The 12731-nt window shown below is 38.8% G+C and overlaps 1 protein-coding gene across 1 annotated transcript; it reads right to left on the reverse strand.

Annotated features, from left to right (window-relative positions):
* Positions 1-4377: 4377 nt before the first annotated feature.
* On the reverse strand, positions 4378-6003 carry PGK2 (phosphoglycerate kinase 2). Its single transcript, NM_001123035.2, is given in 1 exon segment — positions 4378-6003. A coding segment is annotated over 1 exon segment (1254 nt). The 5' UTR covers positions 5912-6003; the 3' UTR covers positions 4378-4657.
* Positions 6004-12731: the final 6728 nt, after the last annotated feature.

Raw genomic sequence — 12731 nt, forward strand, 5'->3', positions numbered from 1 at the left:
ACTTTTAAACACCCATCCATTCAGAGGCCATATTCGGGTAGAGATTAGTTTCCAGATGAGGTTTATTTTCAGATGATGAGAGGTTATATCTTCTGAACATTTTTATGAGCTTTAATTCTTTTTTTAAAAAAAGTTTATTGGACTATAGTTGATTTACAATGTTGTGTTAGCTTCAGGATTCAGTCACACATTTACATATATTTAGGGCTTCCTGGGTAGCTCAGCTGGTAAAGAATCTGCCTGCAATACAGGAGACCCCGGTTTGATTCCTGAATTAGGAAGATCCCCTGGAGAAGGGATAGGCTACCCACTCCAGTATTCTTAGGCTTTCTTGGTGGCTCAGCCAGTAAAGGTTTGATCCCTGGGTTGGGAAGATCCCCTGGTGGAGGGCATAAAAACCCACTCCAGTATTCTTGCCTGGAGAATCCCAATGGACAAAGGAACCTGGTGTGCTGCAGTCTGTGGGGTCATGAAGAATTTGACACGACTGAGTGACTAAGCACAGAACAGCACATATATATATTAATTTTTTGGGGGGTTCTTTCCCCATATGGGTGATTATAGAATATTGAGCAGAATTACATGTGCTTTTGAGCTTTAATTCTTCAGACAGTCTTCAGGAGGGCTTCTGTATGGTTCCTACTCCCAGAAATGGAGGCCAGGTTCAGCTGATGGCAGTCATGCTGCTAGCCTGCGTGCTGGGATGAACTCAAGAAGTGTCTACTTACCCATAACCACCCTGGAATGTCACAAGAAGAAGAAAGAAATTTCCATGTTGACATTTTGATATGGATAATTCTTTGTTGTGAAGATTGTCCTATGTCTTGTAGGATGTTTTGTAGCATCCTTGGCTGCAATTGCAAGATGCCTACAGCACCATCACCTCTCCTACTTGTGGCAAACAAAAATGTCTCCATTCTTTGCAAATACAGGGAAAATTGTCCCCAGTTGAAACTCGCTCATCGTTAGACTGGCTAGTTTAGAAACTGCTGCCTGTAAGAAGGACACTGCCTTAATATAACTCATGAATTACAGCATTCACCTAGGGGTCAGGTAAAGGAAAGTGAGTAAAACAACATGGAGGGCTGGAAGATGGTGACCATTTTTCTCCCGTGGCAATTGGTAAAACCATTGCCTGTGGTATGGAATAGACCAAACACTTTCTTACAAAGCCTAAAAGCATAGGGAAAGCATTTAGTAAGAAGCAGAATGTCAGCATGTTTTGGCTGTTACATGCAGTTTTAAGCAAACAATGAGCACAGTCAGGAAATATTGGACAATCTGCTTGTTGTCTGCAACCTAAATTGGCCAATAGACCAGGAAAGGTGAGGAAGGCCAAGAATATGAGAGCAGAGTTGAAAAAGCAAACTGTCTCAATATCACAAGTAGCAAGAGAAAGAATGTCACTCTTAATTTTTCTCAAAATCTCCCATGTGGACTTTCCAGATAAAAATATGGGAAGGTCACAGGCAAAGATGTGATTATAGGTATTGCTCCCCCACGCCCTCCATCACTGCCTACATTTTTCAGGGGGCCACGAGTTAACCACACTTAAAATGAGGAAGAGGGAAATGGACCCAGCAAAGAAGCCAGTGAATTAAAAGCAAAAGCCAAAGGATTAAGAACTATAGCTAGAAGAGATTTTGGGGTGAGGTTCTTTTGACGTGAGAGATAGATGGGCTTCTGGGCTGGACCTCTGGGGTTCATCAAATGGAATAAAACTGAAGCTTTGTTCTCACCCAGACACTCTGAGGACAAAGCTAGTGGCACAAGCTGAGCTCTACTGCAATAAAGAGGTAAGAATGCCACACCTGGGGTCAAGGAAAACTTCCCTGTTTGCATAAACGCAAGAAGGCTCACTGGGGGTCAAAAAGGGAAGGGGGTGCCATTTCATGATAAATACGGATATATAGCCATAGACCTCTGCAGTGGGATCTGTCTTAGCAAAAATTTGCTTATGCATTTTTGGGAGAGTCTTAGGACCAGTCAGCTGTGAAAAAAGAAACAATTGCCCAAAGGTAAACAAAAAATAGAAGGACTATCCTATGTAAGTGATTTAAATCGCCTTACTGCACTCCTCATTCAAGATGGCCACATTCCTCTCCGGGTGTGTATTTCTACCCTGCTTCTGACTTCAACTGTTACTCTGTGTGCTCTCCCTGCTGTGTTTCCATTACTGAACTTTGTATCTGTTTTGCAGTTTTTGCCTCCTTGAAATATTTTTGGTTTCAAAGAGGGGTAAGAATCAGGGAATTTTGCTTCTAGCCTCTAGTCTGGTGGTCTACCTGGTGGACTGGAGGCTGGGTTCAGTTCCTGGAAAGTGAAATAAGATCCTGCTTCAAAGCTATTTGTCCTTCCAAGAACACTTTCACAGGGAATGAAATAGATCAGAAATCTTGATTCTTGAGAAAGTTGAAAAATCACTAGGTCTGGTCTTCAAAGGCTTTTAATTGTGTGATTGTATAAAGAATTTCTTGGTTTCTTAAACTTCATCAGCAAGGATGATGCTAGGAAAGCTGTACAGTGGCTAAAGTGGCCCAGCTTTCCAATATCTGCTTCAAAAGATGGCATGGAAGATTAAGAAACAAGAAAATTTCCCGGATAATAAAACCTGGGGCCAAAAATAGACAATGAAGTAACTTCCTTCCAAAGAATAAAATCAGAGGGTGATCAAGGAAATTCTCCTATTGTCACGTCAAGGAGTTCTAGAAATTTCTATCCAGCAATGTTTACTTCATAAATGTAATGAACCAACGATTTTTTTTAGATGAAGATTTTTATTGCAGTTATTCCATTTCTTTTCCACTTTTGTATCATCAGGTGGGTATGTATGGAGAGGGGCTTTGGACGTGTAAGAAAAAGAAATGACTATACTTTTTAAACTCACCAGACTTCCCAATAGATCACATAGAAAAGGTTGTGTATCACCCAGGGATACCCAGTTTTGAGTGGAATGCAGTAACTGAATAAGATACTTGATTGTGTCTCTTGAAGAAGGCATGTCTTCTACATGTAGGAAGGGGGATGCATGGATACTCATACATAGATACTTGGGTGGCCAGAGTACCAGTCCATCAGAAACCATTACTTTTACCCCAGTACTTATTCCTATCCTACTTCCTTTTAGTAACAGATTTTTAGTTGAACACAAGTTGCTCAACTGGAGAGAATACATTCCCAAGTTTCCCTTGCAGAAAAGGACTTATCATACAACTAACAGCCAAGAGAATAAGTGAAAAAAAAAATCTTGCAAGTTTTTGGTATTTGAAAGAAATACACTGTCTTGTACTAACTTTCCCTTTGGGCTACCTATCAGGTAATAAAACTCAGATGGACACCTTAGGCACATGGAACTCCCTTATTCGGAGGAGCAAGTTTTTTCACAAGATGACCTCATGGAGAAGAGAGCACCTATTTAACCCAGACTTCTATGCAAGAGAATAACATGCTATAATCTTGCTTCAAATACTGTAATGGTCAGTTTCTTTTATACGTGAGTCTATATCTTAACTGCTTCAGATTCCCTATAGGTACTGTGGCACTATTAATATTGTCCTTAGAAATATGGTAAAATTTCAGGTATATTAAGATTTAATTTTAAACTTAATTATTCAGAACGTTGAATATATAGAATTGATCAGAGGCTATGGGACAAAGGCCGTGACAGCTGGGATAAATTACTGCTCATTTTCACTCTTAATTTGTTAGCAGCATTGCCCTGGACTAGCTCTTGGTTCACAGAATTAAGCAAAATATTCTCCAATAAGCATTTTCATTTCTTGTACATTTCTTAGTATTTTATTATTTTATTTTCTAATATGGAAGTGCTTTCACATCTCTACTTTTCCCCATAACTAAACTATGTATATGCACATAATTTTTATTTATCTCAAAAATCCAATTTTAAGATTTAGCAGTTATGTTATCTATTTATTAAATAATACCCACTTTAAAAATAAAGCAATTTCTTCTTTATTTGAAATCTGGATTTAATTTTTAGTTCCCATTCTAACAGACATGTACGTGCACTTCTTGTTTATCTGCACACGTGCACTCTTGTATATCTGCACACACAGCTATATTTCCTTCCTTGGGTTTAATTTTTTTCCCTTTTAATTTCTCAGGTTTAATATGTATCTTTTATTTCTTTTTCTTATTTAGTAAAAAATTTCCCCTTAGCAGAGCTTTAATGGTACCCACAAGTTCTTAAATGTAATTACTTTTCTCAGTTTATTTGGGCTCTTTCATTGTTTAATATGTTTAATAATTTGTCAGCTTCTATCCTGCCCTTCCTCAGCAACCTTTTTTATCTTGTTTCCATGGTTCAAGTAGTGAAACAATAATAAAGTTGGTCTAAAATTAAGAGAGAGAGCTTCAGCTTATTCAACTCACTTTAATAAGTAACTCACTTTCTATGAATCACAACGGTAAAGTTCAAATGAGAACTTGAAGAGAGTAAGCAAATGCATGACATAACTGAAATGAGTGCGTTGCTGTGCTGATGTTACAAGTTTCTGATGGTCAGTCCATACTTTGGTTATATTGCCTGAGTTTTGACTTAAAAGTTCATTTTAATGAAAGTTGAGTTGAGATGTGAAAGTACTAAGTTTACTTAAAGGCTGTGGACAGAAAAGAGTAGGAAGGGACACTTTGTCAACTACAGATTGCTGAGGGCATTCACTCCAGGAAGGACTTTACCTTCCAGAAGCTCCAGACTGGCACCTCCTCCAGTGCTCACGTGACTGACTTTATCTTCAGTGTTCCATTTGGCACAGCAAGTAGCAGTGTCTCCACCTCCTATAATGGTGATACAGCCCTTGGAAGTGGCTTTCACAACTTCATCCATGAGGGCTTTTGTTCCTTTAGCAAAAGCATCCCATTCAAATACGCCTACAGGTCCATTCCACACAATTAACTTGGCTCGCCCCACCACGTCTGCATACTTCTTAATGGTCTCAGGACCACAGTCCAAACCCATCCAGCCGGCAGGTATTCCTGATGCTACAGTGGCTTGGCCAACCTTAGCATTCTCCTCAAACTTGTCAGCAGTGACAAAGTCAACAGGAAAGGTAATGTTCACACTATTTTTTCCAGCTTTGGTCATAATTTCTTTGACAATCTTGGCTCCCTCTTCATCGAACAAGGAAGCACCAATCTCCATGTTGTTCAATACCTTAAGGAAGGTGTAAGCCATTCCTCCACCAATAATCATCTCATTGACTTTGTCCAGCATATTTTTGATGAGTTGGATCTTGTCTGCCACTTTGGCTCCACCAAGTATAGCCAGAAATGGTCTCTCTGGGTTTTCCAAGGCTTTGGAGAAGTAATCTAGCTCCTTTTTCATCAGGAATCCAGATGCCTTCTGGGGAAGATTCACTCCCACCATGGAACTGTGGGCCCGGTGAGCTGTGCCAAAAGCATCGTTGACATACACATCCCCTAGCTTGGAGAGGGATGCTCGGAAGGCTTCTATTTTATCTGGCTCAGCTTTAAGCTTATTTCCAGAAGGATCTTGGCCCTTCCCTTCTTCTTCCACATGAAAGCGCAGGTTCTCCAGCAAGATGACTGTACCGGTGGCTGGGCTGGCACAAGCCTTCTCCACTTCCGGACCCACACAGTCCTTTAGGAACACTACGTCTTTGCCCAACAAGGATTTGAGTTCAGCAGCAACAGGCTCTAAGGAGTATTTATCAGGCATCGGAACACCATCAGGTCTACCTAAATGACTCATAAGAACTACTGACTTGGCTCCATTATCCAGACAGTACTTGATGCTTGGGAGAGAGGCCTTGATTCTTTGGTTGTTTGTAATCTGGTTCTTCTTCATGGGGACATTGAAGTCAACTCTCATGACGACTCGCTTCCCTTTCACATCCACTTTGTCCAAAGTTAACTTCTTAGAAAGAGACATCTTGACGATACAAAGACAGGTTAACACATAGATCCCGGTGTTGAAGAGAACCACTTTACTGCTGGTGAGATGTTGGGTGCGTGGTGTTTTCTAACGCCTTTCCCCTTGGCCTGCCCCTTTCTTCCCAGCACTAGCTCTCCCACGAGGCCAGCCATGATTGGACCAGGGAAAGGAAACCGGCTTCGCGATTTGTCAATGGTCCTGTCAGTCTGAATTTGGAGTGCTGCGTCGTGCAGATTCTAACTGCCGGCCCTGAAGGTGAACCCGGAACTGGCGCCTTGGGGGTGCCTGTTGAAGAGGTGAAGAAACTGCAATTAGAGCGGTTCTGAGGTATACACTTCCTGCTGGTTCTTTCCCATATCCCTTTTAACAATTTTTAAAATTCTTTTAAAAGAAAAAAAAATGCCCTCATTCTGTCAGATCCTGATTATATTGAGGGTAAAAACTTGTGCAGTGCCCCATTAAAGGAAAGATTTGAAGTAATGGGTCTCTGACACCTTGTTTATTCAAGGCAATATAATATGCTTCTGTTTTATTCCTTATCTTGACAAATATCTCTGTTAAGAGCATGGTTTTGTGTTAGACTTTGGCTTTAGGTATATTCTCGGGTGTGGGGTGGGAATAGCATATTATCGTTACCTTGTTTCTTCCATTCTCAGACTACTGGGAGGGAACGATGGTGGCTTGTTCAAGAGAAGCCTGTAAGATCATAGCAGAGAGAGTGCCAGTAAAGCACTCAATGTAGTGGTGACATTTCTTTCAGGCTACAAAATTATGATGAAGCTCCTTATCTTTTTGTCTCCTCTTTCTCTGTTTCACTACCAGCATAACTTTAAAATTCATCTGAAAAGAGCATGATTTCATGAGGATGAAAACATATATTTGAATTGAAAATGAGTGAGAGTTTTTATTTTTGGAGAAAGTATATGTGGCTGATTGGTTTAGGTATAAAAACTGTGTAACTTTCTGCTCAGTCCAGAGTGAGTTTGAAAATAACTCATTGAGAAGTTCCCTGGTAGTCTAGTGGTTAGTATTCTGGAATTTCACTGCCTCGGCCTGGGTTCAGTCCCTGAGATCCCACAAGCTATAACTCATGCAGTAACATTATCTATGGATTAGCCAATGAATACATTTTATCAATTGTTAAATGTAAACATTGTAATAATTGGTTGATTTTGAGAACTCAACATAACAAAATGTTGTGGAAGAATACATATCAACATATGGCCAGACATCCATAACTTCTGTACAAGATGGAGACGTTTGCCATAGATGCTGGTTATCTGTCTCTTATCTAGTCCTGGAGATGCCAGTGTGATTAAGTAGATTTCCTTTCAGTTCAGTTCAGTTCAATTCAGTCGCTCAGTCATGTCCGACTCTTTGTGACCCCATGAATTGCAGCACGCCTGGCCTCCCTGTCCATCATCAATTCCCGGAGTTCACTCAGACTCACATCCATCGAGTCGGTGATGCCATCCAGCCATCTCATCCTCTGGCGTCCCCTTCTTCTCCTGCCCCCAATCCCTCCCAGCATCAGAGTCTTTTCCAGTGAGTCAACTCTTTGCATGAGGTGGCCAAAGTACTGGAGTTTCAGCTTTAGCATCATTCCTTCCAAAGAACTCCCAGGGCTGATCTCCTTCAGAATGGACTGGTTGGATCTCCTTGCAGTCCAAGGGACTCTGAAGAGTTAGCAGCTACCAAACCTACAGGAGGCCTGTGGGAACCTAAGATTATTGAGCTCTTGTGTTTCTTAAGGCAAGGGGTGTGGAAAGGGGGGCCAGAAAGGGAGAAGGAAAGGGAGAAATCCAAAGCCCAAGAAGAGCTACTGGACTACTGTTGGAGGATTTTTGTTGCACTGTTTCTCTCCCTTGTGTCCTGTTGCAGCGAGTGTGACCAGGAGAGAATGAATAGAAACAGCAGCAAGAGTGTACAACTCGTGAGCCTTGATGAGTAAGTTCTGGGTTCCCAACTCAGCAAAAGAAAAAAAAAAATGTCAAGTGAGAAAGAAACAGAAAAAAAGGGAGAAAGAAACCCCACACGAGAAGCATTAAACCAGTGTCTTGGAATTGGTTCTAATTCTCTATTGTAGAAGAATATGAGGATGGTGCTGGGGTTGGACTAAAGTGAGGAGTCAAGAACAGTTATACTTCAGTTTGACAGTCTCTCCTTTCAACTGATGATATGAGGATAGAAGTTATTAAAGTGGATGAACTGTAATATTTCCTACAGAACAGATAATACCCATAGTGAAAATAGGAATAAGGAAAAGGGAATCACTGCAATGTAAGAGGTTTTTTGTTTGATATTTTCTTCCAGTTTCAACACACACATACACACACAAATGAAATTAGCACCTGAGTTTGGTTCACCCTGCTGATGTTAGTAATCAAGGCAAAAAAAGTATTTGTAGGGGAAAAATTCAATATATCTGAGTGCTCCCATACTAAAAGAGAAAGGCAATAAACAGCACAATATACTCAGAAGTCAAATTCATGAGAATTAGATGCAAGATTAAAATAAATGGGAAAATAATCTTAAAGCAAAAAAGATAATGTAAGTAGGAAGGCTGATGAAGCAGCTAAAAAGCATAAACACTGGAACACATTGGATGTAAAAGATGCTGAAACGTATAACTCAAAGTGATAGGTTGCATAGTAAAATAGATAAAAAAGTAACTAAAGAATGAATTAGTGATCAGATAATTTGTGGAGGAATCGTTACATAATACATTTAAAAAGGACCAAGAGGAAGAGAGTAAGGACAAAGTCAGGTGTGTGGGAACTAACAATTGTTTATACATCACAGAGACGTCATAAAGGGATAGAGAGAGCATGAAGGTGAAAGAACAGTTGTAAAAAGTGACATCCTGTACTTGAGTAAACATGTTAGGTCTCAGGCTAAAAGAGCCCATAACATAGTACAAACAGACTTGAAACAAACACACACTCTGGAAACAACCTTTACGAACGTCTATGTCAAGAAACAATCTTTTACAGTTCTATTGTTTATTTATATTTATATATAATTGACATTTAACATTGAATTTGTTTCAGGTGTACCACATAATGATTCAGTATATGGGTATATTGCAAAGTGATTGCCACAACGTCTAGTTAACACCCATCACCACACACCGTTACAAATGTTGTTTTCTTGTGATGAAAACTTTTGTGATTTATTCTCTTAACAACTTTCAAATAGAGAATGGGTAAAGGAGATGTGGTATATATGTACAATGGAATATTATTCAGACATAGAAAAGAAGGAAATTCTGTCATTTGCCACAACATGTATGATACCTGAGGGTATTATGCTAAGGGAATTAAGACAGGGAAAGAAAAAAATTTTTTTTGAAGTTTATAAAATGAAAAAGCAGATCACATGCAAGGAAAAAGCTTCAGATTGAGAGTTCAATAAGCAAAAGACAACTTTTTACCAAAATCTTTATATCTAGGCAACATATTTAAATGAAGTTAAATAAAGGTATTTTAATCTCACTGAGGCTGTCTTTTGTAAAAAAGTAAAGCAACTCGGGACAGGTTTGTTTTACCAGAATACTTAAATGAATTTGGGGAACTAAATAGTATTTCAATCTTAGTAAAACTTGTCTAAATAAGTAATAATCACAATTTCTAGAGTTTTTAATGTTATTACAAATGGTAACTGGATTTTTATATTATTCCATAGTTACTGCCAATATTGCAAAACATTATGTTGATAGGTTGATTTTATATTGGACTTCTTTACTGAAGTTTCTTAAAGAGAAAACTCAAAAGAAGCAACAAACAAATGACTTAAGTGATCATTTAATCACTTAAGTTTCTCTTTCCTTTTTTTTATTCATATCTTAAATTGTTTTGATAGAAACTTTCAGTAATATTTTGAACACTTGTTATAATATCAGGCATGTTTCAGATACTCTGCTTTTTTCACAATTTTTCTTCTTTGAAATTAGGATGATCCTGGTATTGAAGACATTTCACGGTAATTTTTTTTTTCTTTTTCCTATTTACTGGCTTATACAATAATTATGTATTATACAATTGATAACATCACCTACTAGATGAAAATGCTAAAACACCAACATTTACCCCTAGTTGCCATGCTTTATCAGTCAATATACTGAAAAAAGTTGAATTCTTATTTTAATATTAGCAGAAGAAGTTGGCAGTGCATGGCAACAAGTATATATTTTTTAGGGGCTAGCATGGTGTTTAATGGGCTTCCCAGGTGGCTCAGTGGGTAAAGAATCTGCCTGCAACGCAAGAGACGCAACAGCCAAGAGTTCAGTCCCTGCGTCAGGAAGATCCCCTGGAGGAAGGGGCAGCCCGCTCCAGCATTCTTGCCGGGAGAATCCCATTGACAGAATCCCATGGACAGCCCACCAGGCTACAGTCTGTGGAGTCACAAAGAGTTGGACATGACTGAAGTGACTGATGTTTGGTAGTTGTTGATACGAGAGAAAAGTATAAACAGAGGAGGCCTCCTTGTCACTTTCACTGCTTTTATTCCTGTCACCTCATGTCTACGTCATCCTGAAATGTGTGTTTTATTGTAGCAAATATTTACCTATGTTTACATAGGTGTGTAGACAATGCTATATCCTGCTGTTGCTCTGGCTCAGAAGTTTTCGGATTTTGTTTGTCAAGATATCCAATAACTGCTTCTCCATCATGTCTATTTTTTCCCCACAGTTTCTTCTGTCTCTCTCTCTTTTTAAAATAAAATGCTTTATTGAGATATGATTGACATGTGGAAAGCTGTACATATTTGATGTATACAACTTGATGAGTTGGGAGATACACTCATGTAACCATCACCACAACTTAACACCATAAGCACGCCCATTATGTTCAAAGTTTTCTTCTACCCTTTTCATTTATTATTTTTTAAGTGATTAGAACACTTAATAAGATACATCCTCTTAGAAAATTTTTGAGTACACAACACAGAATTGCTAACCATAGGAACAATGGTGTATAGTTGGTCTCTAGGACTTATTTGGCATAACTGGAACTCTATACCCATTGGTTAGTACCTCCCCGTTACCCTCCTTACCCTGCTGCAGGCACCCTCCTCACAAATCCAGCTGGTCTTTTAGTGACTCCTCAGGTGTTTTTATTTCTCAATGGCTGTTCTTAAATTTTGTAGAAGTTGAAAACAAGACTTTGATTTAAGTAATAAGATATGGATATAACCTATTATTCTATTAATAAGGCATTTAACATATTTTGCTCATTTTAGTTTCATTTAACTTTTCTGTTGACAATATATGTGAAGTATACATTTCTCTGTGAAACGTACAGAGTTCTGGGTACTGAGGTAAAAATCTATATGAGTATAAGCTAACTGAATCACTTGTTTTATGACCAATATAGACTAATCTCTCAGTAAATATTAGGCTTACTTTTTATGAAGCAATCAGTCTCTCTTTCAAAAATTCCGGTGAATTGTAAAGTTTAAAAGCCATTTTTTTTTTTTTTTTTTGCATTCTAAACATTTTTAGTAAGCACTTGGGATTGTTCTTAAAGACAAAGAAGGGGAAGTTATGTGCTTGTAACACATTAGTCACTGTAGAACTAGTTTCAAAAAGCTAAAAAGTTTTGCAATACATTGCAGTTATATGAGCAATGCATACCTTTTAAAGTTTGTATTTTATCTGCCTATTATTTTATTGACTTCCTCATTTATTTGTCCTTTTCTAAAACAGATAAACATGTGGCCAAAATTAAATGGCTGAATTGCCCACGTCACAAACAGATACTCTTGTAGGACTTTTGCATGCAAATTACCAATCTCTGTTATCAGTTATTGATTAAGGTAAGCCCTACATAAAACTAACCTATGATGTAAGTCTTAGATAGGGACTTTAATTTTACTAAAATGAAGTAAATAAGAATCATTAAAGGGGCCTCCCTGGTGGTTCAGTGGTGAAGAATCTGCGTGCCAGTGCAGGAGACACAAGTTCGATCCCTGAGCTGGGAAGATCCCACGTGCTGCAAAGCGACTAAACCCATGTGCCATGACTTGAACCTGTGCTCTAAAGCCTGGGAGCCGCAACCACGGAACCCCTGTGCCACAACTGCTGAAACCTGCATGTCCTAGAGCTCACGTTCCACAACGAGAGAAGCCACCGTAATGAGAAGCCCACACACTGCCACTACAGAGTAGCCCCCACTCGTTGCAACTAAAGAAAAGCCCACATAGCAATGAAGACCCAGCACAGCCCCACATAAATTATTTTTTAAGTTAAAAAGAATCATTATAAATAAACAAGATAAACCATTTCTGTGTCAAACAAATCCTAGGAGAGGATTGATGCCTTGCTAAGGTTAGGTTGTGTTTTATTTTTTCCAAAGGAACCAAATTATAGGCAGTCAGCTTCTAAAACAAACAAACAAGAAAATGTGTTATAAAAACCACTTGTTTCAAAATAATATTTCTGAAGTGATTCTTGCAGTTAAAATTGTAACCAAATACTGTGTAGAAGCCAGAGGGTCAAGCTCATTAACAGATTTGTTTTTCAAAAGATGCATTTACAACATTTAAGAAATTTTACTCTGGGTATTTTCATTGTAAGACTAAGGAATTGGTTAATTAAAAGTCAAAAACAACTCCACAAACCTGTGTAAGTGTCTTACAATTACACGCCATGGGCCAGGGATCACAGACTCCCAGAGCTATTATGCTATAACATCAATGGCAAGGCAGACAGCTGTGTGGGACTTCAGATTTTTCTTCCATTTGTCAGGAAGTGACAGTTGTTTGCAGGGAAGATGCCTTAGGTTATAGATGGCACCAACAGGAAGAAGGGAGTGTA

The sequence above is a fragment of the Bos taurus genome, chromosome 23 (genome assembly GCF_002263795.3).
Source record: "Bos taurus isolate L1 Dominette 01449 registration number 42190680 breed Hereford chromosome 23, ARS-UCD2.0, whole genome shotgun sequence".
NCBI classification, from domain to species: domain Eukaryota; kingdom Metazoa; phylum Chordata; class Mammalia; order Artiodactyla; family Bovidae; genus Bos; species Bos taurus.